General features: G+C 47.1%; 1 protein-coding gene across 6 annotated transcripts; it reads left to right on the top strand.

The window, feature by feature from the left end:
* Positions 1 to 7,474: 7,474 nt before the first annotated feature.
* Positions 7,475 to 26,847, top strand: CIZ1 (CDKN1A interacting zinc finger protein 1). Of its 6 annotated transcripts, none has more exons than XM_040605931.1 (16): positions 7,475 to 7,651; positions 7,915 to 8,042; positions 9,858 to 9,973; positions 12,479 to 12,645; positions 13,652 to 13,787; positions 14,709 to 14,769; positions 17,511 to 17,590; positions 17,959 to 18,038; positions 19,090 to 19,272; positions 19,626 to 19,756; positions 20,183 to 20,267; positions 20,870 to 20,983; positions 21,324 to 21,503; positions 22,154 to 22,223; positions 23,317 to 23,438; positions 26,106 to 26,847. In XM_040605931.1, the coding sequence occupies exons 1-16, from the start codon at positions 7,490 to 7,492 to the stop codon at positions 26,703 to 26,705; spliced, it is 2,415 nt and encodes an 804-aa protein (XP_040461865.1). In that variant the 5' UTR covers positions 7,475 to 7,489; the 3' UTR covers positions 26,706 to 26,847. The 6 variants fall into 6 exon arrangements, with proteins under 6 accessions (XP_040461865.1, XP_040461866.1, XP_040461864.1 ...); XM_040605932.1 differs by having other exon boundaries at positions 19,087 to 19,272; positions 26,169 to 26,847; XM_040605930.1 differs by having other exon boundaries at positions 19,087 to 19,272.
* Positions 26,848 to 26,880: the final 33 nt, after the last annotated feature.

The raw sequence follows: 26,880 nt of genomic DNA, 5'->3' as shown, positions 1-26,880 counted from the left end.
CGCTCGGGCTCCGCCGCCTCAGCCCGCCCCGCCGCTGCGGACAGCACGCGCGGCCGCCAGGGGGCCATAAGCGCGCGGGCGCCGCGCTGCACCCTGGGAGGTGTAGTCCGCACGGCTGAGGGGGTGCCGGGGGTCCCGGCGGCGAGGCCCTCCCGCACTGCGCCGCTGGGGCCGGGCACGGGGCACGGGGCACGGGGCACGGCTCCGAGCCAGGGGCGCTGGCGACGGGCCGCTCGCTGCCCCGGCGCCAGAGCGGCGCAGCTGCCCGAGGCGGCGGGGGCTGCGCGGGGCCGCGGCCCGCCCGGGGCGGGTTGGCACACCGGTGCTGGGGCCCGTGGCTGCCTCAGGCGGGGCGTCTGCCTGGGCCGGTCGCTACGGCTGTCTGCGAGCCTGCACAGCTCGGGCACGATGCCTGTGGGTTCAGGCTCTGTATCTGCGCCGTGCAGTTAACGTACAGGTATGTTTGGTCGACGTACCCGCACGGTTCAGTTCCTACACCCGCACAGTTTGGTCTTTACAGCTATACGGTTCAGCCAATACACCTGTGCAGTTTGGTCACCGTCCCTGTGAAGTTGGTTGACACAACTGTATGGGAGGGTTGTGTGCCAGGGCATCACTTGTGGAACTGCCAGAATGCATGACATACTTGATACGATTAAACCAGACTGCAAAAAACACTACTGCGCTTCTGCTGCTTCATCTTCTTGCAAACATGGATGAAAAATGCATCAATTTCTGTTTATAGATGCAAAACAGTGGATGTTGTCATTGTTGCTATATTTGTTTTGCAGAAACACAAGCGCTTCATTTTACATACCTAGATTTCGTTTTTAAAAATTGTCACGATAAAGAGGAAACTTTCAGTTCTTGAAAGGGCTGGGATTTTGCTGAGGACATAATGTGAGGCCATATTTGATCTGAAAGTATAGAAGTGAAAACAAGTGTTGAGAAAAGAAGCCGATGGCTAGCAATGACTCAGGAGAATGGGGAATGCTGCATTTCAAACACCTCTTAATTTGTGCTACCCAATACTGTTGTTCACAGCTCAGAGAGAGCTGGGGGTGGCGGGGGAAAAGAATATCAAAAAACTGCAACAGATTTTGAGCTGTATGTTTCATTTTAAACAGCAACTTTTTAGTTATGGTGATTCTAAGGAATTTTTCACAGATGTCCATCAAATGCAACCCGTGCAAAATTACCTGCCTGGGTATACAGAGAAACTAGAACAACCACGCTGAGGAGGTGACTGCCTCACTGTGTCAGTGAAGATGCCTGAGGAAAATGCTCTGAAAAACATCACTAGCATGCAGGTAAGAACACTGAAGGAAGGGAGCTGCTCCATCTGTATGGGTAGCACCATTGCAGGGCATATGTGGGCTGTCAATGCTATTTTTTCCTTTCAGCAAATTGCCCAGTAAATCTCAAAAAACAAGCTTGGGAAACTCGATATAGACTCTGGACAAAAGTCTTTGAACATCTGTACTGCCATTCTGATACTGAAGGATCCTGGACAAAATAACATTTTCCCCTTCAGATGTTGATAGCTGCTCCTTGGTAAGAGGTCACCACAAAAAAAAAAAGTGAAGACTATCAAAGACTTAAAGAACAGTGTCACCTTCCTCCCTGGATCAGAGCTGATGCTCAGGGAACATCAGACCATGAAGATCTTTGAAGCTTTATTTGAGGAATGGTAAGAAGAAAATTGTCCTTTTCTCAAAGGTTGCTGTAACTTGAAGTTCACCCACAGAGCTCTAATTTCAATACTGAGAAAGATTTCCTAACTACGTTGTGGCAATCATTTAATATAATTTAACAGCTGTACTAATGAGCCTCAATGGCCATGACCAGCCTCACCTGTGGCTTCTCCCCACAGCTGTGGGCCAGGAGCTCTATTTAAGCTCAGCCCAGGGCTATTAGTCCCTGATGAATGATGGAGAAGTGTTAGTCTTTGGTGTAGCAGCAGCCCTATATGCCTGTGGAGTCTTTGATTCTGACTTGTGGACTGCTGACTCCTTAGCCCTGCCTTACTGCTATAGGTGTGCCTGGTGATCGCTAGTCCTGATCCTAATCCTGGCTTGATGGTTGGTATTTCTGCCTGATCTTGGCCCTGCCTCATTGCTGTGCTGTTGCCTCATGATTTGGTCTTTTTGTCGGACCTAGATGTTGTATTTGGTCTGCCCTGTTTGCCTCCCTTGGGTGCTGTGAGATTGGGCCTCAGCTGGCAGTACCCCTACCAGCTGTGGGATTTACCCCTTGGCTCCTGCCTCCTCTTCCCTTCGGGAGCAGCCCTGCTCTTGCTGTTTCCTAACAAGAGCATCAGCGGTTTAGCTAGTACCTGAAGTGACTTGACTTTGCTCCTTGTCCTGTCCCCTACCCTACGAATCCATACTTGTCCTTAATACTTCCACAAAGGCAACTATATTTTTTGTGTGGCTCTCAACATTTTTCTAATGACAGAAACTTCAACCTGCAAGTATTGTATTCCACTCCTTGCTTAGCAGTCTAAGCAAGTATTTTGTTCTGGGTGAGCCCAGTCTAGAAATAATGATTCAGGCTTATACCATTTTCTGGAAAATCTATTTGTTTTGAAAGTACAGTATGTCAACAGCTGAAATTGTGAACTATGGGGGTAAAATAGGGTTCATGTTGCCAGTTAAGGAGCTGGTACACCAATAAGGCTCATGTATGACTTTTTTTGCAAGTATTCTTTCATATGTTCTCCAGTCTTATTTTTCTGTGAGCCTTGTACTTAGCTCTTGGGCAATGTGGTTATTCTGGGGGGTTGGAGGTCCAAGGGGGTCCTTCGTCTGACTTACTGTGGTCTCAAAGGGCAAAAGTGCACTGGAGGGACAGGGGAGCTAATGGGGTGCTCTCCAGGTGGACAAGAAGGGAAGAAAAGGAATGGTGGAAGTGGTAAAACCCTGCAGAAATATTGGCAAACTTTACCTAGATCTCTCAGCAGATAAATACTAGTGTAAAACTCAAAGACGTACAAAATATGCTCTTGCTTCCCCTGTCTTGCAGAGATGCTTCTAAGCAAATAAGATTACAGTGTACGCCTGCAGCGTTACCCCTACAGGGACTCTATTAATATTACGGAGTCTGTCTAAAATGCTTCTGCAGCAATTGTAATCATTCAGCTCAGAGACCCAAACTCTAGATTCTGAGACAGCAAGGCTTGGGTTTTAAGTTTTAGAAACCTACACCTCCCATTGATGAAAAAGAGAACTACAGGCATTCAGAATTAGTCATAAAGCCTTCCATTTTCTCTCCTGCAAGAAGCTGAGTGGCAAGGATGTTGCAAGCAAACAGGCCTTTTGATTCTGTAATACCTCCCACTGGTGACTTATGCAGCAGCATGTAGCAGTTACAGGAAGAAAAACAACTATGTGATCATCCTTTGAGGGGAATAGTAAAAAACTGCAATGTCTGTGAAATTAAAAAGGAATTTTATAAACTGGAGTGGACAGGAAAAAACTATTCCTTTTTAACTTGGTCGAAAAACATAAGACATCAGCAAAGAAAGAAAAAAGGTGGATGAGTTCCCCCCCTCATAAATATTTCTGGATGTACTTTAATGTGAATTCCTAAAAATGCATGACTATGTGTTCCTAAATATGGCTATCAACAACAGTTTTGTACACTGATTTTGTCACCTCATGCAAATAGAGCTTCCAGTTTAGTTAGCATAATTAGAAATAGACACTTGAGTGCTGGATTCTGTCCCTTATTTCTTGCCCTTGCAAAAACGACACATCTAGTCCTCAGAGAGGAAAAAAAAGAGGCAAAACCATGGAATACTATTAGCTTACAATTCTCCTAGTTACTTGCAAACTGTTACTGTTGACTCCAGGTAGAGCTGTGAGTGTTCAGAACGTTTCACAGTAGATCATGAAGCGAACCCTCCTGGCTCCTAAAGAAAATTTTTATAAACGCAGGTAAGAATTGAAATGGAATGTTTACAAACAGAGGTGAGAATGTAAGTTCCACAAAGAATCAGGGCTAGAATTGTCACTGTCTGTATCAATATAGAATACATTATAAAGCTGACAAATACTTTAAAAACTTAATGAAAATTAGCCTCTTAAATTTACATGACTATGTAAATCTGCCTATAGAGAGAGAAGCAATGGTAGTATCTGTTTAATAGGTACTTCAATGTTACTATAGAGGCAATGATACCATAGTAACATCATTGATCTCTGTGGTATTAGTTGCTCAGTAAGAGAAAGTTTCTCTGTAATGTTCCCATTGGTTGGAAAAGCTACCTGAAAGAAAAGCAGCCTTTAATTTTTTATTTTAAAATATAGAGCTTTCTTTGTAGAATAATAGTAAAATGCTTCCTTATCTTCTGTTCTGAAACAGGAAATTTGCTGAAGTGGTTTGGAAATCCCTCAAAAAGAGGTAAAAGAAGGTAAAAATCTAGCATATTGAGATACTGACTGGGTCAGGTGTATCTTTGCTGTGACTCCACAGAAGCCAAAATATACATAAGGAAAGAAAGAAACTGAGTGTTATAGTCCATTGGGAATGGGATTTGGACATGGATGTGAGTTCAGTTTAAGAGTGACAAAGTGAGTTCTCTGCACTTTCCACATCCAGTGGGATGATACAAATGAGCTCCTGGGATATATTTTACCTTGTGAGACTGAAAATCACTGATGGAAGCTGATTGGCCATGTGGCAAAATGGGTGTAAAAACAGTATCTTAGTTTATCTCTTGTGGGCCCTGTCCTGCCAATTAAGAAATATTGGGAATAGATTTCTAGAGCGATAGAACAAAGAGTGGGTGCAAATATCCCTTAGTGCACAGATCATTTTACTTTGAAATGTTGTGTGCTACAGCTTTCACGTGTGTGAATACAGTCTTCCTCCAGATAAGAGAGGCCTGGAAAACAGTGTAATTCCAGTAATTAACACCAGCTGTTGAGAGCAGGTCTGGTGAAACATGACCATTCCTTCAATAGATAGGCCCCAAAAGCAGGAGGAAAAAGTACTTTAAAGCTCCATACGCCTTTTTCTCCAGGGAGTTTGGGAGGTTTAAAGACATTATGGTGAGAACTAGTTATATCCTAGTGAAATGGATGAGTAATAACACCATCCTTGCGGATTGCAGAGGAAATTGTGGGCACCACGGTATCTTGGTGCTGTCATAGGCGCTAAGAAACGCTTGGATTTTTGCAAGCTATGTGGCTTCACCAAGGGTTGGCATACGAAGTCTTTTTCAAAGCCAAAATTAAAACATACAACTGTGCAGTCCAGTCATGTGCTGGAAGCTAGGAATCTCTCGTTATCTGCATGCCTGATCTGGTCCCTGGAACAAATTCATATAGTCCAGCAAAAACTTGGCTGTATAATGTAATCCAGGTCCCAAATAAAAAGCATTCGTGCGGTCTGTCCTCTTACCTGCGAAGAAATTTCACAGCCCTGATCTAATCATAGAGAGGTGTAATGCAGGCTGCCTTATAGCGATGATCCAACAGCTCTGCTGGTGGCAGTCTCTGTATTGCAGGGTACTTTCTGGGTCATTTTCTTACCTTGAGCTTCTCCTGTTGTCAATGAGGCACAACCTTTGTGTAACCCCTGAGCCTAGTGGGTATTTGGGTTATTAAGTGATAATGTTGTAATCTGTATTGTGGCACTAGGGCTTGGAGGTTCCATGTATTCTCACAATATGACATGAGTAGCAAGTTGCTTAATATTTGAAAGGGAGATGTTCCTTGCAGGAAAAACCAACTGTGAGTAGGTGGAAGGTCAAGGTCTGTGGTGTACCAATCAGTGCTCACTGGGCACCAACAGTAAGTACCCTTTGGCTGTCAGCTGTTTTAATCAACATGCTGTTTTATTGCCTGTAATGAAAGAAAGGATCCTAGCCCCATTTTCTGTACTGTTACCTTACACCTCTGTATGACATGGTGGGATTAGCTGAATCTGGAACCTTCTCTTCTGGATTCACTGAACCATCTCTGGTCAGTGTGGTGTTTACATCTGGTACATAAAGGCACTTCTGAAGATCAGCTTTTGCATGGTAGGTTGATAAAGCAGTGTGTGTCTTCAGTTCCTGCAGCCCTAATTCTGTCTTGCGCTGTGCATGCACAGGACTAAACCCATGTCCAGATTTGTGCTTGATGCAGTAGTATATCTGTGCATTGAATTGTAGGTTTATTCATAAACTCATTAAGGCTGTTTATTTAATGATTTGTATATAGGACCTCAGAAGGAAGCCTAATCTTTGAGAGGAGCCTTTAGGCTATGTTAGAATATAATATCCAACAGTAAAAATACCTGTAGACTTAGCTGCTCCCCCATCTCACTGACATGGTGCTTTGTAGATTTCCTGTAGGTTTCCAAATGTTACATACAAAGCATACATAAAGAACTTTAGTTGTAGAATTAAGACCAGAACACATCAATTTCAGATTTACATTTATTTATACAACCAGAATTCTGTCTTTTGCATGTCTGGCTAACATACAGACTAGTCAGACATTTGTAGGATCATAATACCAACCCTCTTCCCCACCCCTGCAAACTAGCCAGGCCAGTAGCTGCTGTAATAGTACAATTACAGGAGCAGAGGATCAGTTAGGCAAAATGATTTGAAAAAGACTCCATGTATGTTTTCTGCTCCATGTATGTATTTGCTGGGATGATACTTCAGCTTTCATGCGTAACAGGAGAACATTTTCTCTGTGTGCAGACAGCTGGGGCTGGATAAAGGACCCTGGGCATTAACGTGGACAGCCATTGATTAATATGGGTGGATGGTCACCTCTGAATTGATTATTGTAAAATCGGGAAAGTATAAAAAGGCCCAAAGGAAAAATCAACATATGATGCTGCCTGCATTGAAAATTATGCATGCTAACTGTGTATCACCAGCAACAGCATTTGGCTTACAATACGTTCAGCTAAAAATCAATTCCGAGGCCTTCAATGAATCAAGTAGTCTTTACTGGTGTGAATAATAAGACTATAAAGTAAATTATTTCAGGACGGGGTCTCTGGAATGGCAAAGAGCATTACCTTGCTAGGTTTTGTGTAAGATGAACTGTCGGTCACTATATATTTTCATACAGAGGCTGTGTGTGCTGAACACCCTTAAAGTTAATACTTAGAGAAAACAGGTGCTGCAGGGAAGGTTTTGCAGCAGCCCCCCGCCCCACCCCCCCACCCCCCCCAAAAAAAAAAAAAAAAAAAAAAAAGGACCTGCTAGAAATCACCTCAGCTTACAGCCCAGAGCAACCCTGCAAAGTCCATGTGTTTTCTCCCGGGTTCCCGGGGCAAGCTCGCCAAGTGGTGACCGCAGCGAGCAGCCAGGGGCTGTGCGGGGCTGTCTCCATCTCCGCGGCGAGATGGTACCCGAGATTCCCGGGACTCTTTGAAAAAAAACAACAAACCCACAAAGAGCAGAGCCCCACGCTGCTGGATGCCATCTGCTTCCCCCTCCGCAGCCGCTTACTCCGTGCCCCCTGCCAGCCCCGGACAGATGGTGCCCGTTCCCTCCCGGGGAGCGGGGACCTCGCTCCGCGGCCCCGCGTGGGATGCGGGCCGGGGGTACCCGAGCGGCGGCTCCGGGGCGCGGGGCCCGGCAGGCGGGCATTGTCCCCGGCGGGAAGATGGAGGCGGCTGGCGGGGAGCGGTGACCGCCGTGGGTCCGGCGGGGCGGGGAGCGGGGGCGCGGGCGGGTGGCGGCGGGGGGAGCGGGTTTGGGGAGGTGGGGTTTGGGAACCTCCTCCCCAGGCTGCCGCTTGCGATGACCCCGGGGGGAAGGAGGAGGCGGCGGCAGGGGGGGATCGGCTCAGTGAATGAATGGGCGGCAGCGGCGGCGGCTCCCCTGCTCAATGGCTGCAGGGCTGAGACGCGCCAGCCCCGCAGCCGGTGCCTCCCTCGCCCTCCCGTGTTTTGTCTCAGGCTCGCCCCGCTCGGGGCTCCCCAGACATGTTCAACCAGCAGCAGTTCCAGCAGCAGCTGCTGCAGCTCCAGCACCTCCTTCAGCAGCAGCAGCACCACCACCACCCCGCGGCGCAGCAGGGAGGCCGGTAAGCGCCGCTACGCGAGGCCGGGGATCTCGGGCCTGTCCCAGGGGACCGCTCCCCTCCGCCTCCCGCCTCGCCCCGTGGGAGCCGCGGCGGGGCTGGCCGCCGGCCTGCCCCTTCCCCGGCGGGGAGGGCGACCGAGGCAGGCGGGGGCGCGCCCGGGGCCGAGCCGGGGGGCCGGAGGCCCGGGGGGGCGGCGGGGAGGCGGCGTGCGGGGGGCAATGCCCGCGGACGGGGGCCGGCGCGGGGCGGCACAGCGCGCTGCGGGGGGGCGCCCGGCCGGGGGTCCTGCGGCCGCCTCCCCCCGCAGAAACGGGCGAACGCACCAGGCCGAGCCGCCCCGCGGGGACACGCACCCTCGTTCTCTCGTTACTGAGCTGAGGCCGTTTATTTATTGTCTTCCCGGCCGGGTCTCCTGCCCGGGTGGGCTAGCGGCGCGCCCCGCGCGGGCCGGGCCGGGGGCTGGGGTCTGGGGGCTGGCAGGTGGCGTGTGCCGGGAACAAACCGGCGAGCGGGGGGGGCTCCTGCCGAAATGCGCCGGGCACAGCGGCTGCTCGGGCAGCGGCCGCCGGCCCCCGTGGGCTGCGGTTTGGGGGCTGACAGCGGTTCTCTGGGGTGATGCGCTTGTCTGCAGTTACGGTTACCTTTCAGGCCTTATGCTCTGCAAATTCAAAGCGATGGGATGTGAATTTAAGGAGGAAGCTAATTCGTTATTTAATAAATTACAATAATTACTTTATAAGGCATGTGTCTCTGGGGTAAATGTGGTGAATCTCTCTGTTCTCCTAGAAATACCAGCCTCTGAATCTTTCTGCCATTATTACATGTCTTACGCTAGAAACAAAGCTGCCCTTAAGATGCCGGTATGGGGCTGACTGCTGGATAGCAGGGATGCGTGTGACACCTTTAAAAGTATGCTTTTTCTGATATAAATATCTCAGTGCCGAGACTGGAACAATCTAGAGCAGCAAACATGAAGATGAGCTGCTGTAAATTCTGTTAAGAGCATTGGGGGTTTTTTTGTCAGCATGAATATTTTGCTCCGCGTTTACCTCTTCACAGCCCTGGCGGGTTTGGCTGTGTCAGCAGTTGTGCTTAGAGGTGGGCCTGACCTTGCCATCGCCTGAAGAAGCTCCTGCCAGTTTCTTCAGACTTTTCTCTCCTGTCTGCTCCACCCTCCTTACAAGTGGAGAGTTCTCCGCTCGCTCCTTCCTCCTCGTGTGTGAAATATGAAGGCCGTGCTTTATTTTTCCATCCAGTTCTTGGCAGTTAGGGGGCACCATTTAGAGTTGTGACCTGTCTGGCTCCGTGTGGGAGGCGTCGATTTTGGGAAAATCTGCTTTAAGCTCCTGAGAAAACTCCCCGTTTTTTAGAACTTACTTTTTTGTTGTTGTGTCAAATGTAGCTGCTGATCTAGATCGCTCGTTTCTTACTGACAAGGGCTGCATGAGTCTGTAGAACTGCAGTCAGCTTCTGGGCTTTTTTTATGCTGCTTGAGAGGCTTTATGTGGGCTTGGTGCTAAGGAGTTCTCTCTGACCTCAAATTCCTTGATAGATAATCTGTCAGCTTTGGAAATTCCAGGAGAGTGGAAGAAAGAGGATACAGTGCCAGTGCATGGTATCTTTTCATGCACATATATCAGCATTTCAGATGTTCTTTGCTCCTCTGTTTTATACTTGTTATTCTCTGTGTGTATATATATATATGCACACACACACTTGTGCCTGGAATTGTATATATATGCTATATATACTTGTGCCTGGCATTGAAGGGTACAATTTTTATTGGGTTCTTATGATTAATGCCTTCTTTTCCAGGGGTTTGCCACCACCGCAACAGCAACAGATGCTGAGCTTACGGGCAACAAATCAACCATCGCTGCTCAATGCCAATCCCATGCTTCAGCGGGCCTTACTCATGCAGCAGATGCAAGGTACTGTCGTTATGGGAGACGCGTACTTATTGGAGTTATTTAATCATCCTTCATGGACTGAAACATAGTATGGCTACTCCTTGCTGAACCATTGCAGTCCTTGTATTTGGCAGTTCTGTTTGTCATGTCTCGTCTCCCCCCCCCCCCCCCCCCCCCCCCCCCGCTTCAAATTTGACCATAGCCCACATTAGAGGTGCTTCAGTTGTTGTTGAAAATCCCATATGCCCAACTGCTCACAACCGGGAGCAGCACTAGAAGGTGAAGGTATCAGGTTGGATACTACATATGTGCCTTCCCTCTTAGACTTGGCAGAGAGAGTATTTTTTCATCAATATATTTAGATAAAATACTTTTTTTTTTTTCTCCCCCCCCCCCCCCCCCCCCATTGGTTGGAAGGTTAAAACAATTTATTTCATTGCCTGTTAAATACACGCTAACAGTGTTTGCAGTAGGTGCTTGTCTTTGTCCAAACTTAGTGCAATACAAACAAATGAAGTATATTGTGGTGGAAAATGGTTTGGGTTTCAATTGTCTTGTGAAATTTCGATTCCCTGAAATGGCTGTCATTTGTGTGGCGGATAATACCAGTGTTCTTCCGTCACTGTTTTCCCACAAGTGGATTTTTTTTTGCCAGATGTGATGTTTTCAAAACAAATTTATGAAGCTGCCTTAATAATACCATTGCAAAGGTAAAGATATTGGGAGTACATCTGTGTCTTTATTGTTGCGCATGCCTTAACCTGACAGCTCTTTTCAACAGAGAAAATCAGTACCTGGGATAGTTTTAAAGTGTCTAGTTTAGATTAATGCCTGCGATTTTTATCTTGCCTGTGAATCATGCCCAGATGTGAAGACAATAGATTTATTCTGCATGTTGCTAACTCTCCTTTTGTTCTCTCTTGCCCGTTTAATGAGAGGGCTCTCTAGTGACTCCAGTGGCTCTCTACAGATCTCTCTCAGGTTGTAGGGAAAGTGGCAGTGAAAAAGGACAAGCCATGCTCCGAAGATTGGTATATATATTTGTGTCAAGAAAAAAGGTCTGATGCCATTTCAGTCAGCCACACTCAGATACGTTTGATGTTAGCATGGGCTGACCTTTTCCCTAAAGCAAAACCTCTTATTGAGAAGTCACATTTGAATAGTATGCCAAGGACCTGGGGCAAATTAGATGCGAGAGCAGGATAAGGTATGTTAATGAATGCTCCTACATGCGCTTTGTCTTAGCATTGTTCCTCTTCTTTTCATCTCTACATGCTGAATTGAGTTGTGACTTTTCTTCCAATAATCTACACCACCTAGCCACAGGTAACATGTAATATGGTTGCAGTGTCCAGTGCGGCCCTTCTTAGGGATCTGAATTTTTTTGGTCATTCAGTTTTGGGTTACATGTAAGAATATCTGATGCTGTAGTATTTCTGTACCTGGGAAACATCAGCATAAATAATTAATTGACTGTATGTGGCTTCAGCAATGGGAATAGGAAGAGATAAATACTTCAAGTTGAAATAGATGTGTGGTTCTTTAAAGGCACTAAACTGAGAGCAGAAGATGATTTCTTGCTTTACAATTTTTCAATATAGCAGTATCTCTCTACAGTAAGAGATTATTTATGGTAAGTAATAAGGGATTAGATTACTGTTGAAGACAAACATGGAGGAGTATTTCCTATGGTGTTGCTGGCTTTAAACAGCGTAGCTCAGTTTTTCAGATTTTGGGTGCCTGTCTCCATTCTTCACTGCCCTGTTTTGACAGCTGCTAAAAAGCCCAGAGTATGTGCTAATTCAAGTGACAGATAAAAAAGGTGCAGTGTAAGTCCAGGTTCCCAGAGTGGCAGACAGTTTCTGAGGGTATAGCTGAGGCATCTGGGCACTTCCATTCCCTCACCCGTGAAGTGGGGATAGCAAGGACTACCATTGTAAGAAATCGTTGAGACTTAGTTAATAGCTTGTGGATGCTGGAAAGAGCTGTTCAGAAAGCAGAGCATTATAATTGGAAATGGCAGAGTCTCATGTGTCAGGGTTTAGGTTGACATGTTGAGCTTGCATGACAACCAAGTGGCAGAGGACTGCGGAATCTTTTGTTTGAGAAGTCCAGTGTTGTTTTAAATGAAATGCTGTTGCTGGCTTGTGTTAAACAGCACCCATACCATGGTGCGGGCTGCCAGCTGCACAGATGTAGGATGAATTTTCCTTTTTCACAGCGAATTTTTGTAAATCGAGACCTTGTTTGTTGCAGACACAAGCACTACTGTGCTCAGATCAACTAATTGCTCTAATGATCTTAGCCTGCAGTGACAATTATAATTAAATAGCCTGATACATAGTAATAGTTGCTATCACATCAAATTGTTCTGTGGGTGCTGAAGAGAGGGTAAAGCATAGAGCACCCGTACAGTGCCCAGTAAAGGACAGGGTGGTGCACGGAGGAGCCCTTTACAGGTGGAAGATTTTTCTTTCTCCTTTGCACAGTGCAGAGTGGTGATACACTGTGTGTTTGCATTTACAGGAAACCTACGTGGATTTAACATGACAGCGCCAGCACTGCAGCAGTTTTTCCCTCAGGCTACAAGACATTCCCTCCTAGGGCCACCACCTGTTGGGGTCTCCTTGAAGCCAACTCGGCTGGGCTTCCCGGGCCTTCCCTTCCAGCGGCAGAACCGGACTTTTCGCAAGGTGGGCTGCTTGTTTCCAACTGTTGGGAGCTTTGTGCTCCTTTTGCACTTGCAGCAGTTGACTTATCATAGATGGAGAGCAAAACAGAAGGGAGAGTGCCTTACAACGAAAATGGTTTTGCACCATGCTGCTGACACAGAAATGCAGAAATAAGTCCATCCCTAAGGTTCTAGTGGTCCATATTTACATTTATAATGCAAAGGTTTCTTGTCATTTCTTGCCAGAGAGAGAGAATTCCTCATAGCAGAACTGTTTAAACCTAAGATATAAAAGGAACATTTAGAAGTACCAGCTTCAAAGTAATTAAAATAGAAGAAATCCTGAGTGCTTTGCTCTTCACAGAGGCCAGAGTTCTGCCCCGTTAGCCTTCCAAAACAGTTTGTTGTTCCCAAACGACTTGGTCCTACTATGGATGTGTCACTCTGCCTCTTTGGGCCATTTCCCCTTTTTTTTAGGGTCATGATATTTGTTCATGTGGATTTTGTAAAATCTACAATGTGTTTTGTAAAAAACTTTCTCATTTTCCACCATTAAGACCTCTTTTATGTCCTGGAAGTGGTTCTTGGGTTAATTGACCAGTACGTACTTCCTCCTAGATTAGCTTTTGCATATTTGGTCCCATTCTGTCAAAAAGACATAGTGGATAAGGCAGACTTCCACTGTTGGACTGTTTTTTCTCCAGAGTCAAAAGGAACAGGGATTATTTTTGTCTATTCTTTTTCCCTGCCCATTCACCTCTTGCCAGAGTCCCTCTAAAGCAACCCTATTCTCTGTAAGCAGCTGGGTCTCCTACAGCTGCTACTTGAAAGCACTGGAGAAACATCATGGGCTGCCTGTGGAATGAACTTGCCTGAAGCAAGGCAGCCCAACATAAACTGCCTATTCCTTTCCTTTACTCTCTGCTGGAATTCCTGTTCCTGCCCCACAGTAAAACGCTGGTGTTTTGGGTGGTGTGTTGGGTTTGAGGACAGACCAAGCGCTGGCAGTGACTCTCTGCCCCTTGCAGGACTTCCAGAGGGTCCCTGACAGGAAGCGGGAACTAGATCCTGGTTCTTCATCTCAGGCACAAGGTGATGAGAAAGTGGACATCCCAGAGGGAATGCAAGCAGGGTCAGAGCAGAACAATTCCTTGCCATCCACAGGTAAGGGGGAAGCCTGCCATGGAACAAACGCTTCTAGACATTATAAACTTCTCTTGGCTATTCCTGCAGCAAAGATTGGAGATTACTTTAGTCTTAGTCATCTATATTTCTCATTGTAAATGCTTAAACTGCCTGTGATGGTCCTCTGCTATGTGCTTCATACATCCTTTTTACCTGAGTATTTTTGGTTCTTACAAGCTAGCTCCATATGTCTTGCATGGAAGTCTCTCAGAAGTCACTTTGACAGTGAGCCCCGTGTAAGCTGGGGCGGGGGGTGGGGGGAAGGAAACTGGTTTGAAATGAAAGCTTCCACATTGCCTTACTTGTGCTGAACTCAACATCTCATGGAGTCAAACAAACAAAGCAGAACCAGTTGCAATCAACATGCTAATGAAAAGATGAGTTGAAAGAGTACTGGTATTCCACTCGTCAGAGCAGAAGCTGCTGGCGCTGCATCCTTTACAGTGTGGGATGCAATACAGATGTGGGAATGTTATTTCTGACTGAAGAGTGCCTAGTCTAAAAATGCAGGCATGTGACAAGGTTGTGGCCAGTGTATATGCAGTGGTGAAAATTACGTGGTTAAGTGACTGCTGTCAAACAGATATGCCACCTTGGCTTATACTAATGTTCCTATGATCTGGGCTCTTGGCACCTAGGTATAGCATGGAGACCCACTTAGTAGGCATAAATGTAGATTCCGTTCTGGATGACACCTTACACAGTAACATCTGCAATAAAGCTAAAATCTCTTAGGTTGTTACCTAACCTTATCACTACAATTCTCACATTCAGAATAAGCAAACGTATAGCATTATTTGCTCTAACAGAGCTTTGTTGGCATTGGCCATTCGGTTAGGGAACATGCTAAAGGTGGCATGGTCTGCTTCGCTAAGGAGATCTCCTTCTGTGTTCCTGCAGAACCAAGAACTCCAACAGAATCTGTGTTGAACACTGAGCCTGCTGCAAAAAGACTGAAGAGGTATTTATTGAACAGGGTATTGAAATAGTTACTGTGTTTAGAATTATTGTCTAATTGTATTTTTTAATAATTAGGGCTGTACTGTACTGGCCTGATGCCTAGCATGTAGGAGGTATTTCAGATGCTCATGGACAATTCAGAAAGTCTCACGATGCTTGCTGAGATCCAGGGTGTTAGAGGGTCTCTGCTATGGGTGATCCAACTACGGGAATGAAAAATAAAGAGATGCGGCTCATGGAAAAGCGTGAGAAAATGGAGTTTGCTCATGCATTCTCCTGCCAGGATTCTTGTAAGCCACAGGGAGGTTCTTTTCTATTCTGATGTATTTATCTAATTTTCTTCCCTAAATGTCAAAAAGGGAAATGAGCAGCCACGTATCAGCGGAGAGGAAAAGGCTTGGATTCTGTAAGGTTACAGCAGGTGTAGGAGAGGGTCATTGATTCTGCGGCATGAGAAGGGGAAGGGAACCGGTACGCCCTAGCGTAGGTTGGAGCGAGCGCGGTGCCCCTGCTGCAAAGCCTGTGCTGCCAGCACCGCCGGCCGGTGGGTCGGGGCGGCCCGGGGCAGCCCTGCTCGGGCGGGGCCGGCCGCCTGGGCCCTCTGCCGGGGCTGCACCGCCACCTAGCGGGGCGGAGGGCCGCCCATCCCCGGTCGGCTGCGCCCGCGGTGCCCCCGGCGCTGGCTCCTCGCTGGTGCGGAGGGAGAGGAGGAGGGAGTGAATACAGATTTCTGGAGGCATCGATTTGAGAATTCTCCGACATATGTTAATGACTATGAGTCAGGACTCCTGGGCCCTCTTATCTTCCCTGCTAACAATTCACCGTGTGGTTTTGGACAAGTTTCTTCACCTCTCTGCTTCCCATCTGTAGATTAGAGATTAATGGCTAGCTTTAGGGACAATGTTCCAGTATTACTTTGATGTTCAGATGCTACCTTGATCATGTAAAACATTAAAGAGTGATAAATATTATGTGAGCAGGGACCAGCGTGAATTATGGACTCTTGATTAGCAAGAAAGTGAATAAATTCAATTAATGCAAAGCTGAATGCATTTCAGCGTATGCTTTGTAATCTGTTTGCCAAAGCTAATTTAATTTTAATTACATTAATATTTAGTAGGGTATTAATCAAAGTCCTGTTACATACACTGGAAAAAAATATCAAGCCTGGAGAATGACAGAGCTCACTGCAACAAGCCTGCTATTAGGAAAATCCTTTCCTAGGCAGTAGTTAGGGACTGCCAGATTTGATGCATATATTATGGCTGGTATTTACTCAGAATAGATCATTCCTGAGCTTTTTTTTTCTTTTTTTGAAGTGTTTCTGTTTACTTCCAATGAACAGATGATGGATCTCTGAAAAAAAATGACTGTTCTCATATTGCCCTTCACAGATGAGAAGGGCATTGCCCCCATCCCTGTCACAAACTTTTATTTTGTGTTTCACTGTTGCATTTCCCTTTGGCCAGGAATACCAGCCTCCTTCTTTATTTCAGGTTTTTCCCACTTCTGCCTTTTCTGCTATGTACCATCTGTGTACCTGGAACAACATCCTCATTCCAGTGCAGAAAGCACTTATCATCTTCAAATCCTCTTTGAACACCCACTTCTAGCATGGCCTGACAAGTATCTGTTTCTTCCTTAGATCATGATTGTGATGGCTTTCGCTCCCCTAGATTGCTCCTTAGATTTGCAGTTTAGACTGCAAACCCTTGCCCTGGAGTGCTGTCACCATCTGTGTGTGGTATAGCATTGAGTCTGCTGGCAGCACTTGACAAATAATGTTAATGCCAGACGCTCTTGTTTTCTTCGTGTTTGCACTGCCCAAACCCTGCTGCATATTTATAGCTGTGTAACCCAGTTACATTATCACTTATCAATCTGATAAGTTCTGCGGTACGTGTGTGTTTGGGTCACTGGATGCAGTACCTGTACAGTCTGCGTTCCTGGTTGTGCAGAATGTGCTGCTCCCTGTTAGCAGAAGGACACCAGCGGGTGGGATATTGTGACGTCCTGAGAGAGAAGATGTTCAAGCCATGGTGAAAAATGTTAGCCCTGATGGGAAAATGGGGGATGGAGAAAGATACTGTAAAGTACACTTCGTGCCCTCTGAAAGTCAACTGTTCATTCTCAGCAGTCCCCTTGAGATCTTTTTTTCCTCCAGTACCAAGTAAAGCAAAGTCCTTTTGATCTGCGTCTTGTACAGTTCTGCACAAGCAGACTCTGGAACGAAACAGGACTGATAGGAATAGAGCAGGCAGTTACAATGAAATCCCTGTAAGACACCACTGAGAACCCTTGCAGTTCTGACAGGTCTCTGTTCCCTCATGCACGGAGCAGCCTGGGGTACTTTCTGGGTATTGCAGTCTCCCCGCAGGTGACTGATCAAGACAGGAGTGAGCTCTCAGAGCTCTTAACCAAGAAAATTTCCTGTATGAACTTACTTACCTGCAGGCATCTTGCAGAAGAGGGCAGTGATCCACAAAATCAGTTGCAACCTTCTTGTCCAGACTATTTGGCTGCTGTTTCTGTATCTGTTGTAGAATGCCCATGCCCACTTTTCATTTTGTTTTATGTATTTCTGCTGAATCATTGCCTGAAGTACCACTTCCAGTAGCGTATTGAATTGGGAGTATAATGGAGAGTGTGGCAGCTTAGACTCTAGCCTGTGCCTTGGTGTGTCTTCTGAATCTCTTTGTCTGTAACATGGCAAATAACCTCATTTGCTTGATATTCCTAAAGTGCGACTGAGGAGGCTGCATTAGAGGATGCCACAGGCAGCAAGGAAGCAGGAGAGTCAAGCGCCCATGTTCAAGCTGATGGTGAGTTGCTGGGCCCTGTGATTTGCTCTTTTAGGGCACTCCTTGCTGGAACTGCAGCTGTAGATCAGCATCTGTGGGTCCCGTGAGTCTTGTCAGAAACATCCTTCCCCCAGCCATACAGAATGGGGAAAGGAGAAAGTCTGGTAACCAAATCCAAATATAGTCCCTTAAAACCTGTTGCCTCCCAAATGCAAATGACGGGAAATTTCCCTCTGTAATAAAGATTTCTTTGGAGAAAGGTTTGTGAACTGGGCTTATGGCCAATATCACTGTGAGGAAAGCTCCCTGACTTCATTCAAGTGCTGCTTTGTTTTTTCTTCCATTGCTCTGCTGATTTAACACCGCTAAAAGGACTCTTTTCTTCCTAGGTACAAGCAATGCAAAGGAGTACACAGCTGAAGATCTCTCTAAAGAGAGGAAATTCTCTGAGGAACCAAAGGCTCCTGAGGTGAGTAGACACTGCACTGTGCAGGGGTGGTGCAGAGCATAGAACCTCCTCCTCCATCCCAGAGAAGCCCGTTGCCACTGGGAACCAGATGGCACCCACGTCTGGAGCTCTGTCTCCTGCTGTAAGCTGTTGTCCCTGGCAATAAGGCATACTATGTCTGCAATTAGTGCACAGTCTGCTCTGACTTCCTGCTTTTGTACCTCTGCTAGCCTGTGCCTTACCTACTGCTGGCTGTTCGTGGATTCTAGGGTTCATTAAGATTTTAGTATTCATCTGGAAAAACGGAAAGTTGAATTGAAAGAGCTGCTGAAAAATGCATGTGTTGAGGGCCATAGGCAAATATATCTCTTTATGTTGCTGAAGAGCAGGTGTAAAAAAATTCAGGTGATGGTAGTAAAGATGCAGCTGCAGTGGGACTTGCATCACAGCAGGTGTGAGCAGGTAGTAGAGTCTGTGCTTTTGAAAGGCAGCTTGGAAAACTGAGACACAGGTGAAGCCAGCAACCTGAGAGTCTTCTGCATGAAATAACTTGCCCACATGCTAGATGTTAAACCAGGACCTTAGGCTGTGTAAATCTGTAAGCAAAGATTCAACCCGTGGTGCAAATCAGACTTGATAGCCTTCCATAATTGGAGGCATTTGTTGATGTGAGCAAATATATCATCCTGCCTATGTGTACAAGTTCCTTACCCCGTCAGACGTGGTGCGGAGTTGCCTTTAGGTCTGCAGTGGAGAGACATGAGCTGATTGTGTCCCTTACCAACGCAGTTCGTTGTTCCAGTCTCCAGAGACTGGATCATACAGTGCCTACAGAGGCTGTAGAAATGACCATCTGTACTCACTGGCCTGGTGCTGTGACACAGGGATCGCCGATTCAGCAGTGTTGGGAGAAGGAGCCGTGTATGAGTCTTTCTGATCAGCCTTCTGTGGTTTCAAGCTTAAATGCATTTTCTGAAGGGGTAGAGAGCTTAGGCCACATAAAAAGCAGGTGTAATTTTTTAGTGTCTTCTACTGAGAGAGAGGACTTAATCTTGACTCCTTCTTTCAGCAGGTGTTGAGTTCTGGAGGTTCACTGAAAGTGACTATCCAGCAGAGCAGCGAGAGCAGAGCTATCAGTACAACAGCTCTGAAACCAGGGCACTGGACCTGCGAGGTGGGCACAGCTGATCCCAACCCTGAATCGGTCCTTAAATTCTACTGTTACATCTGCAAGACCAACTGCTGCAGCCAGCAGGTAGGAATCCACAGGTCTGACTGGGATGTGGGTGGTCAGAAGTGAGTTAGATGGCCAGCTGCCGTGGGGACGTGCAGCAGGAGACTTGCTGAAACCGGGACACAAGGGCTCATGCTTCAGGAACAAGGGCGATAAATGATGACAGGCATGCAGATAAAATAAACTTCTCCTGAAGGGCTGGCAAGCAACCTGCTAGGAATTGAATGTGGGTGGATGCACAGGCAGCCATGCTCCTAAGCTGTTATACCATTTCATTGTTAAACAGCAGCCGAGAGAACGGAAAGCATAGCTTATACCTATTACTTTCTGTATTTTGAATACATTTAAACAATTTTTCTCCTAACCTCTCTCAGAATTTCCAATCTCACATGGCTGGAATTCAGCACCAGCAGCGACTTGGGGAGATCCAGCACATGAGCAATGTTTGTTTTGTTTCACTACTGCCCATGGTGAAGGAGCAGAAGGTGCCTGCAGAAAAAGATGGGTAAGTGCTGGTCTGCGCCAGAAAACTCAGTCTGAATGTGGACCTACGTGGGTTCTAAATTCCTCACTGCACCAGGGTGCCCCTTTGTTCTAGGTAAGGTACTAAATCTCTTTCTGGTTTCAGGAGCCTTAATCTTTTTCAGGCAACTTTCTTCCTGCTAAAGGATACCACTATTGACTTTGATATACCATATATTTTTTTTAATGCAGTAGTAGATCAGGTCGGAGGCTAGTTTTAACTGGTGCCTTTCTGTTAGCGTGAGCTAAAGCAACCTATATAAGTGACCGGGAAGGGGAGAAGATAAACCTGAGCCTGTAACGATGGGAATGCTGGGGAAAACAATGCCGAGAACAGATTGCAAACTGCAGTGTTCCATGGAGACTGTAAAAAGTTGTGACTTAACAGATATGTCCGTTGTCACTTCAGAGAGACCCAGCAGCGATGGTGTAATACTTGTCAGATACACTTCACAGGGGATCTAATCAAACATCGCAGGACCCAAGAACACAAGGTAACAACCGTAGCGTGGATTTCACCTTTGCACTGATCTTTTGTGGGGATTGAGTGGAAGTGTCTAGCATCTCCTGTTCCCCAAGCAGCAAAGGAAAAGTGATTGGAGTGGAGAGATGCACATAAAGTTCTGCCAGTAACATCCTCACTGCCTAAGGGCACTGCCATGCTACCTCCTGCCTCTGAACACTGGCGTTGGAGCTTCCAGTTGTTGTGCTGTGTCGGTACGGCCTGAAACACCTCTAGTTTATAATTCTTGACTTTTCTCAATAGATATGGCCTGTCATACTCACCTAATCAATTGAATGGAGGAGTTGGTGGGCAGCCTGTAAACTTTCAAGCTAAAATTCAGGCAGGCCATCATATTTATTGGCTCCTAGGGGAGAAGTGCCAGAACACCTTTTATAAGCCACGTTTGTTTTGCTCTGCATATTTTCCGTATTTTTGGTGGGTAAGAGCTAGGGAGTCCATTCTGCTGAAAAGATGACTCTGCAGTCTCCCTGTTTTAGATGCAGGACTGTGACTTTGTTTCACTCAAGATTTGTCTGCCTTCCTCCAGAACAGTGCCTCTTGTGACTTACTGAATTGTCCCTTTTTCCTTAGCTGGCCAAACGTGCGCTTCGTCCTTTCTGCACTGTCTGCAGCCGCCATTTCAAGACACCTCGCAAGTTCGTGGAGCATATGAAGTCCCCTGAGCACAAACAGAAAGCCAAAGAGGTAATATGGCCTGAGTGGAGAGCTGCGCAGGACTGGAAGCAGCTGCACTGTGGAGCAGGTTAACTTTCTGCCTCCCTGACTATTGCATGGGTGAAAGGAAGACATGCAGTTCTTCCAGCCCTCTTTTAATTTTCATCTTTTGCTGGACTTGAGTTGTTAGAGCCTAAGGAAATTGAGTGAAAAAGGTACAAGGAGTTAGATGGGTCTAGAAGCGAGATAGCTTTGTGCCTCTTGTGCAGTCCCTTCTACTCATCAAAAGCAGTCTGTTCAGAGTCTGGGGTCTTCTTGGTTAAATGGAGAGCGCCAAGTTGATCTGATCTTTCTTTTCTGTACCTGACAGGTGAGGCTAGGAGAGAAGGAGTTGGGCAGCCCAGAGGATTCGGAGGAGTTGATCACAGTGGATGCTGTTGGCTGTTTTGAAGATGATGATGATGAAGAGGAGGAAGAGGAGGGAGGAGCTGGTGAGGAGGAAGACCTTGATGTAGTGCTGACGGAGAATGAGGATTCTGCTACCAAGCAGGTATGCCATGCAAAAGGAGATGGAATGACTTTTCTGAGAATCTGCTGTGGGTTCCTGTGCCTGGTTGGTCTTGGCTGCTTGAGCTCAGGGTTTCGGGAGTCCAGTCAGCATTGTACCCTGCAGCGGGAGGGCTCTGGGGCTCTTCTAGAGCACGGGATGATGCAAAAGAGAATCAGGCATTACGTGTGGGATGCAGGAAGGTGTTTCTGCTGTGCTGTACAGCTCCTACTGGTGTCTTCAGACATTACCTTGTTGCTGAGGAGCATAAGCAACGTTTTTTCAAGGGAAAGAATTTCTGGTAACAACATTGATATAGTCTCTTTGACTAGCCCAGCAGTAGCTTGGTCTTATAGAAGACCTGTGTGTGGAGTTTTATCTTGATAAATGTCTTCCCAGTAGAGAGCAGTTACCAAGAAGGAGGTACATGGCTAAGCTACATCAGGCTTGGAGTGCAAGGGGTGTTTTTAACCCTTGTAATCAAGTGGCCTGCTGACATTGGGTTTTGTATCTGGCCTTAACCAGACGCTGTGCAACTCTGTCTCTGGTATGTGAATCCTCCGGTTTGCTCCCAAGCTTACCAGAAAAATGTAAGAGCCCAGGAAAGGATTTGGCATAGATACAGTAGGCACTAATGTTTTTTTGGTTTCCAGACTGGGCTGAAGGAAGTGTCTTTGGAGGATTACGAAGGAAGTGAGAAGTATTGTCCAGACACGGCCTATGGTAAGCAAGCAGAGTTAAGCACAAAGGCTTAAACACAGGGCCTTTTCTAGCCACATGCTGTATCTGAAAGAGAGGATGGTCTCTACCTACTGCTATAATGGCTTCTTGGGCTGTGGTGCTCCAGCATCTGCATTGGAGTGGTACAGGTCACTGCTGCCTGGAGAAAGAGCCAAATGTTGCTTTATTACTGTGTGATAAAACATAAGGATGTGATTGATGTTTGTCAGCTGCCTTTTGCTTTGAAGAAGAAAGGATGAGAGCCAGATACCTTACTAAGGTAGGAAACGGAACAAGCAGGGCAGGAATACTGAAGTAAGTAGGCAGCAAATGAGGGATGCTCTGGAAAGATGGAGCCTGAAAGCATATTGATTGGAATGCTTTCCAACAGAAATGCAGCTTGTATAGAGATACTGCGCAGCAACGACAGTATCGCACTCACCGCTAGAGCCCAAACTGTGCATGTTTGCTCTGCTTGAGAACCCCCACGCTCTACCTAGCGGTTACTCAGACATGGTGCTGGACTGGTGGGCAGTGTTGCCTCCAGATGGCTGTCTCTGGTCCCCACCCTGTAAGCGATTCTGACTTCAAACCTCTCAACGGCCGCTCGCGTTGTGAGGAGGGCAGCTCTGCAGAGGCTGTTTTGTGCCCAAGGAGAGCTCTGTTTACACCAATCTTCCATATCGCTGTAACCTTCCACTATCGTGTGGCAGATGGAATAATGATTCATGCTGTGAATGTTCTCTGCGTGTTCCTCTTGCGCGCCTGCTGTCTTCTGCTTGGTTTGATCCCATTACATTAGATCACATGTTCTCTGTAGTTTTCCATTGTATTCTTTTTTCCTTCCCCCCCCCCACCAATGCTCTGTGTAGTTTCTTTGCTCTGGCAGCCAGATTTCTCTCTGAATATCAACTACACAGCCATTCCATGGTAAGATGAGATATTCAGCAAGTCGTCTTGCAAATCCCTGATTAACAGAAGCAAAGCTTTCCACTTTTCTCCTCACACTGCCCCCGCCCTTCCCTTTTAACATGCTTTCATGATTTGAGTTCCATTCAATGTGATCTGTGATTTCCCTTCCCCTCCCGTTTCGCAGGCCTGGATTTTCTGGTCCCCGTCGCAGGTTACCTCTGCAGGCTGTGTCACAAATTCTACCATAGCGACTCTGCTGCCCGGCTCGCACACTGCAAGTCCCTGATGCATTTTGAGAACTTTCAGGTTAGACCCTTTGGCGATTGCATGGCCTGGCATTTGTTACCCCTGTGCGTGTCTCTTCAGCAAATCCACCACGTTAGCTGTCTTGTCTTCATTTCCATCATCCTTGGTGTCCATTGTGCCATAGCTTTCTCCTGGTGTGCTCTGTGTTTGTCTCACATCAACCCCTGTAGATCTAAAACCAGTCCTGCTTCCTAGCTACTGCTGCTGTCATCTTGTTGCCCATTTCTGGCTGGAAATCTTCCTCAGAGTGTCTGCTCTGTTTGCTGAACCTGTGGAGTACATTGTTCAGTCTAGGCCTTTTCTCTGTTAGATCACAGGTGGGTCGAGATGGGGAAAGAATAAGAGACAGAGGCTGTTCCTTGTAAAGAAAGCTGGTTCATGCGCATCTTTTCATGCGATACTGCAGGAGCAGCTCTTTTAGCCAAAATTCTGGGTGTGATTCATCCACGAAGGGGCCTGGTGAAATCAGATGCCTTAGAAATCTGGAAATTTAACGTTACAGACTGTGTGATGGAAGCTAAAAGTCGGTGAGAGTCCATTTGGTCCCCAGGGTCAGCCTGCAACAGCAAGTCAAGTCAGTCTGTCTGTCTGCTCCCTTTTCCTAGAAACTCCTTAGCACAAAGCTCTGCCAACTGTCCCTTTGCTTTTCTGGCTCCACCTCAAGAAGCCGTACTGCCCCTTGCTGCTTTTGTATCTAGAAGCTTTTCCTACTGGGCTGGCCTGGAAGCTGCCTCCATCATTCTGTCCTTGTTGACTTGCCAGGGGGTGAGGGGCCTGGATCAGTACCTTGTGGTGGGCACACAGGGCTTGCACTGTCTCTGCCTTCTCCTGTGACCACTGCTGGGGCCCTGCCTGTGCAGGAGAGCGGTATTCCCTGACCCTGGCAAGGAGGGAGGCTCCCACACTGACTTTGTCCTCTGCCTGCACCCAAAACCTGCTCTGACAAATGCCGCTGTGCTTCCCTAACAGCTTTTGTTAGCATTTAAGAAAAAAACACCACCACCACCCCAACCCCCCAAAACTTTGTGCTTTCCTTCTAGTCTTCAGACAGGTTACCTATTCCCAGTCAACTGCCTCCAGCAAGGGGTGGGGTGCTGCAGAAGCCAGCGCTTAGAGCAGTGGATTTGGAACTGCAAGTAGCAGAAGACCGCAGCTGTTCCTTCATGGTTGCTCATCCTCTCCCACTCCTGCACCTAGTCATTTCAGGAATGAAGGAATCGGCCTTGCAGTTTTCCCAGCTTATTTTAGATTAGCTTAGAGTGAAACTGCAGCAGCAGTGCATATGCCTCCGTTTTGGCCCACTTAGAGCTGAAATCAAATGCTCTTCAAACGGATGTCGGAGGGATTATTTATGACAAGAGTCCAATGTTAAATCCGCAGGCAGGTAACTGTTATTCTTGGCTGCCTCGGTGCCTTGAGGTTGTCACCGTCTGAGTTAAATCACTGCCAGTTTCTGGGGTACTCTCATCAGAGTGGCTCAGCAGAGGGCTGCTGGTGAGGCAGGTACAGCATCACTGAAAACAAATTGCCGTGCTTGTACCTGCTTTAGTTCGGGTGCAACATTGTGGCTCGACCAATGTAGTCCCAACGCGTTACGGTATTCTGCACATCCTACTCTTGGAGGACAGAGAAGAAACAAGCCTCCAATGATAAACTGAATGACAATGTAAAGCTGCCTGTCTGATGTGCTGTAATTCCACGCTGCAGACTACGGTAGCACTGCTTAAGGCAGCGGTGGAAGCCAGTGCGCTCAAAGTAGTTTCCTTAAATTGTCAGGTCTAACGCTAGTGCCAGTGCAAGGGACCTCGGCAGAAAGGCGAAGGTCAGTTGGTTGTGGAGGGAGCTGCTGTGGAAAAGGAGCTTTGTTTTACGCCTTTAGCTCACGCTCTCTCTGCGGCTTGAAGATCAGATTCCTGCTGCGTGTTAGGTAGCTGTACAGAGTTGCTGTTTTTATGGAATTCAGTCTTGAAAATGGCTAGTAGCCATTTCAATCTCTTTACGGACCTCTGCTGGCTCATCGTGATAGTGAGTGCAAATGAGTCATTTTATTGGTGATATGCTTACCTTTATTCTGTAGAGAACTTCGTACCTTGTAACAGGAAGATATTATTGGGATCTTAGTGTTGCTGTCAACAATTTCACTGTTTCACAGATTGTATCAACAGAGTGAAAAAATCTTAAGCTTTCGACTTAAGTCTTGCTTTATCTGATAAATATTAAATCACACCTCTGTAGCTGAGGGCAGTGCCTCATCTCAGGTATCCAGGGTACCTGTGCAGAGTTATGTCCTGGCAGTAGCTGAAGCAAGAGCTGCACTTGTGCCGTTACATCTACAGAGTCCTGAGTCTGACTGAGACTAACAGTTGGCAAAACATGATTTTTGTGTTGGGAGCCACAGATCTGCCATGCAGTCACTCAGCATTAAGTAATGCAAGAGGGACTTCGGTGTTTAATATCGCCACTTTTCCTCACAGGAGCCGACCCTTCTCTGCCTGAAAGCCTCAGCCCCCAGGCCAGGAGAGCTGCCGAGACAAGTCATGCCCCCTGCAGATTCTAGCTGCCACTCACCACTGTTTTTGTACAGGTTTTTCTGGACCAGCTGCTGCTTGCTGCAGTGACGGTAGCTGAGCTGGGCTTTCTCTCACGTTGTTTTGTTTGCATTTGCAGAGATACAAGGCAGCGAGGCATCATGCCACAGCTGCCTACCCCGAGGCTCCTTTGCATTCCCAGGGCTCCAGCTCCCAATTGCTGGATGATCCGAAACAGCCTCCTGCTACAGCAGCAGATACCAGCAAGATGAATGATGATCGTGGGATAGACAAGGAGGGTACAGAGCTGTCAGCCCTGCAAAAGCAAGCTCTGAGGTCTCCGGAGGGCAGGGGTGAGCTGGCCCCCTCTGCAGCAGAGGGCAAAAGCCTCGGCAGCATGACTGATGATGTGTGTGGAATCGCAGTGGTAGAAGAAGAAAATCTACAGGAAGAGAGCAAGTCCACTGCCGCTAGCGCCGACTGCCCGCTCCCCGAAGAGAACCGCACTGCAAAGGAGTTGCTGGGACATGCTGTGTGCAAGGAGGAAGCTGACGCAGCCGAGCAAAGTGAAGACACAGAAGATTGCCAGGATCTGGGGAGCGGAGGGGGTTCAGGACAGAACGAGGCAGCCAACGCAGGCCAGGAGGCAGCAGCGGAGCCCTCCTCCCTCGCCAAAGGTGAGACAGCCAGTCTTGCCTCTGCTGGGTGCAGACGCTCTACTAGGCGCAAACCCAGATAGAGTGGCCTTAAAGGGAGAGCCCTTTACATACGATATTTGCTGGAAATGTTTATTTTCTGAGTCTTTTAATAGAGCAAAAACCTTCAACTTTACTGCTGTTTTTATTTTAAGAATAAAATAAGCCTGGCTTTAGCGTGTCTAATACAGGATGGTGTCAGTTATTACTCGTACATTT

The sequence above is a fragment of the Falco naumanni genome, chromosome 9 (assembly GCF_017639655.2).
Source record: "Falco naumanni isolate bFalNau1 chromosome 9, bFalNau1.pat, whole genome shotgun sequence".
Lineage (NCBI taxonomy): Eukaryota > Metazoa > Chordata > Aves > Falconiformes > Falconidae > Falco > Falco naumanni.
The sequence above is the reverse complement of the archived record's forward strand: the minus strand, read 5'-3'. Positions and strand labels throughout refer to the sequence as shown.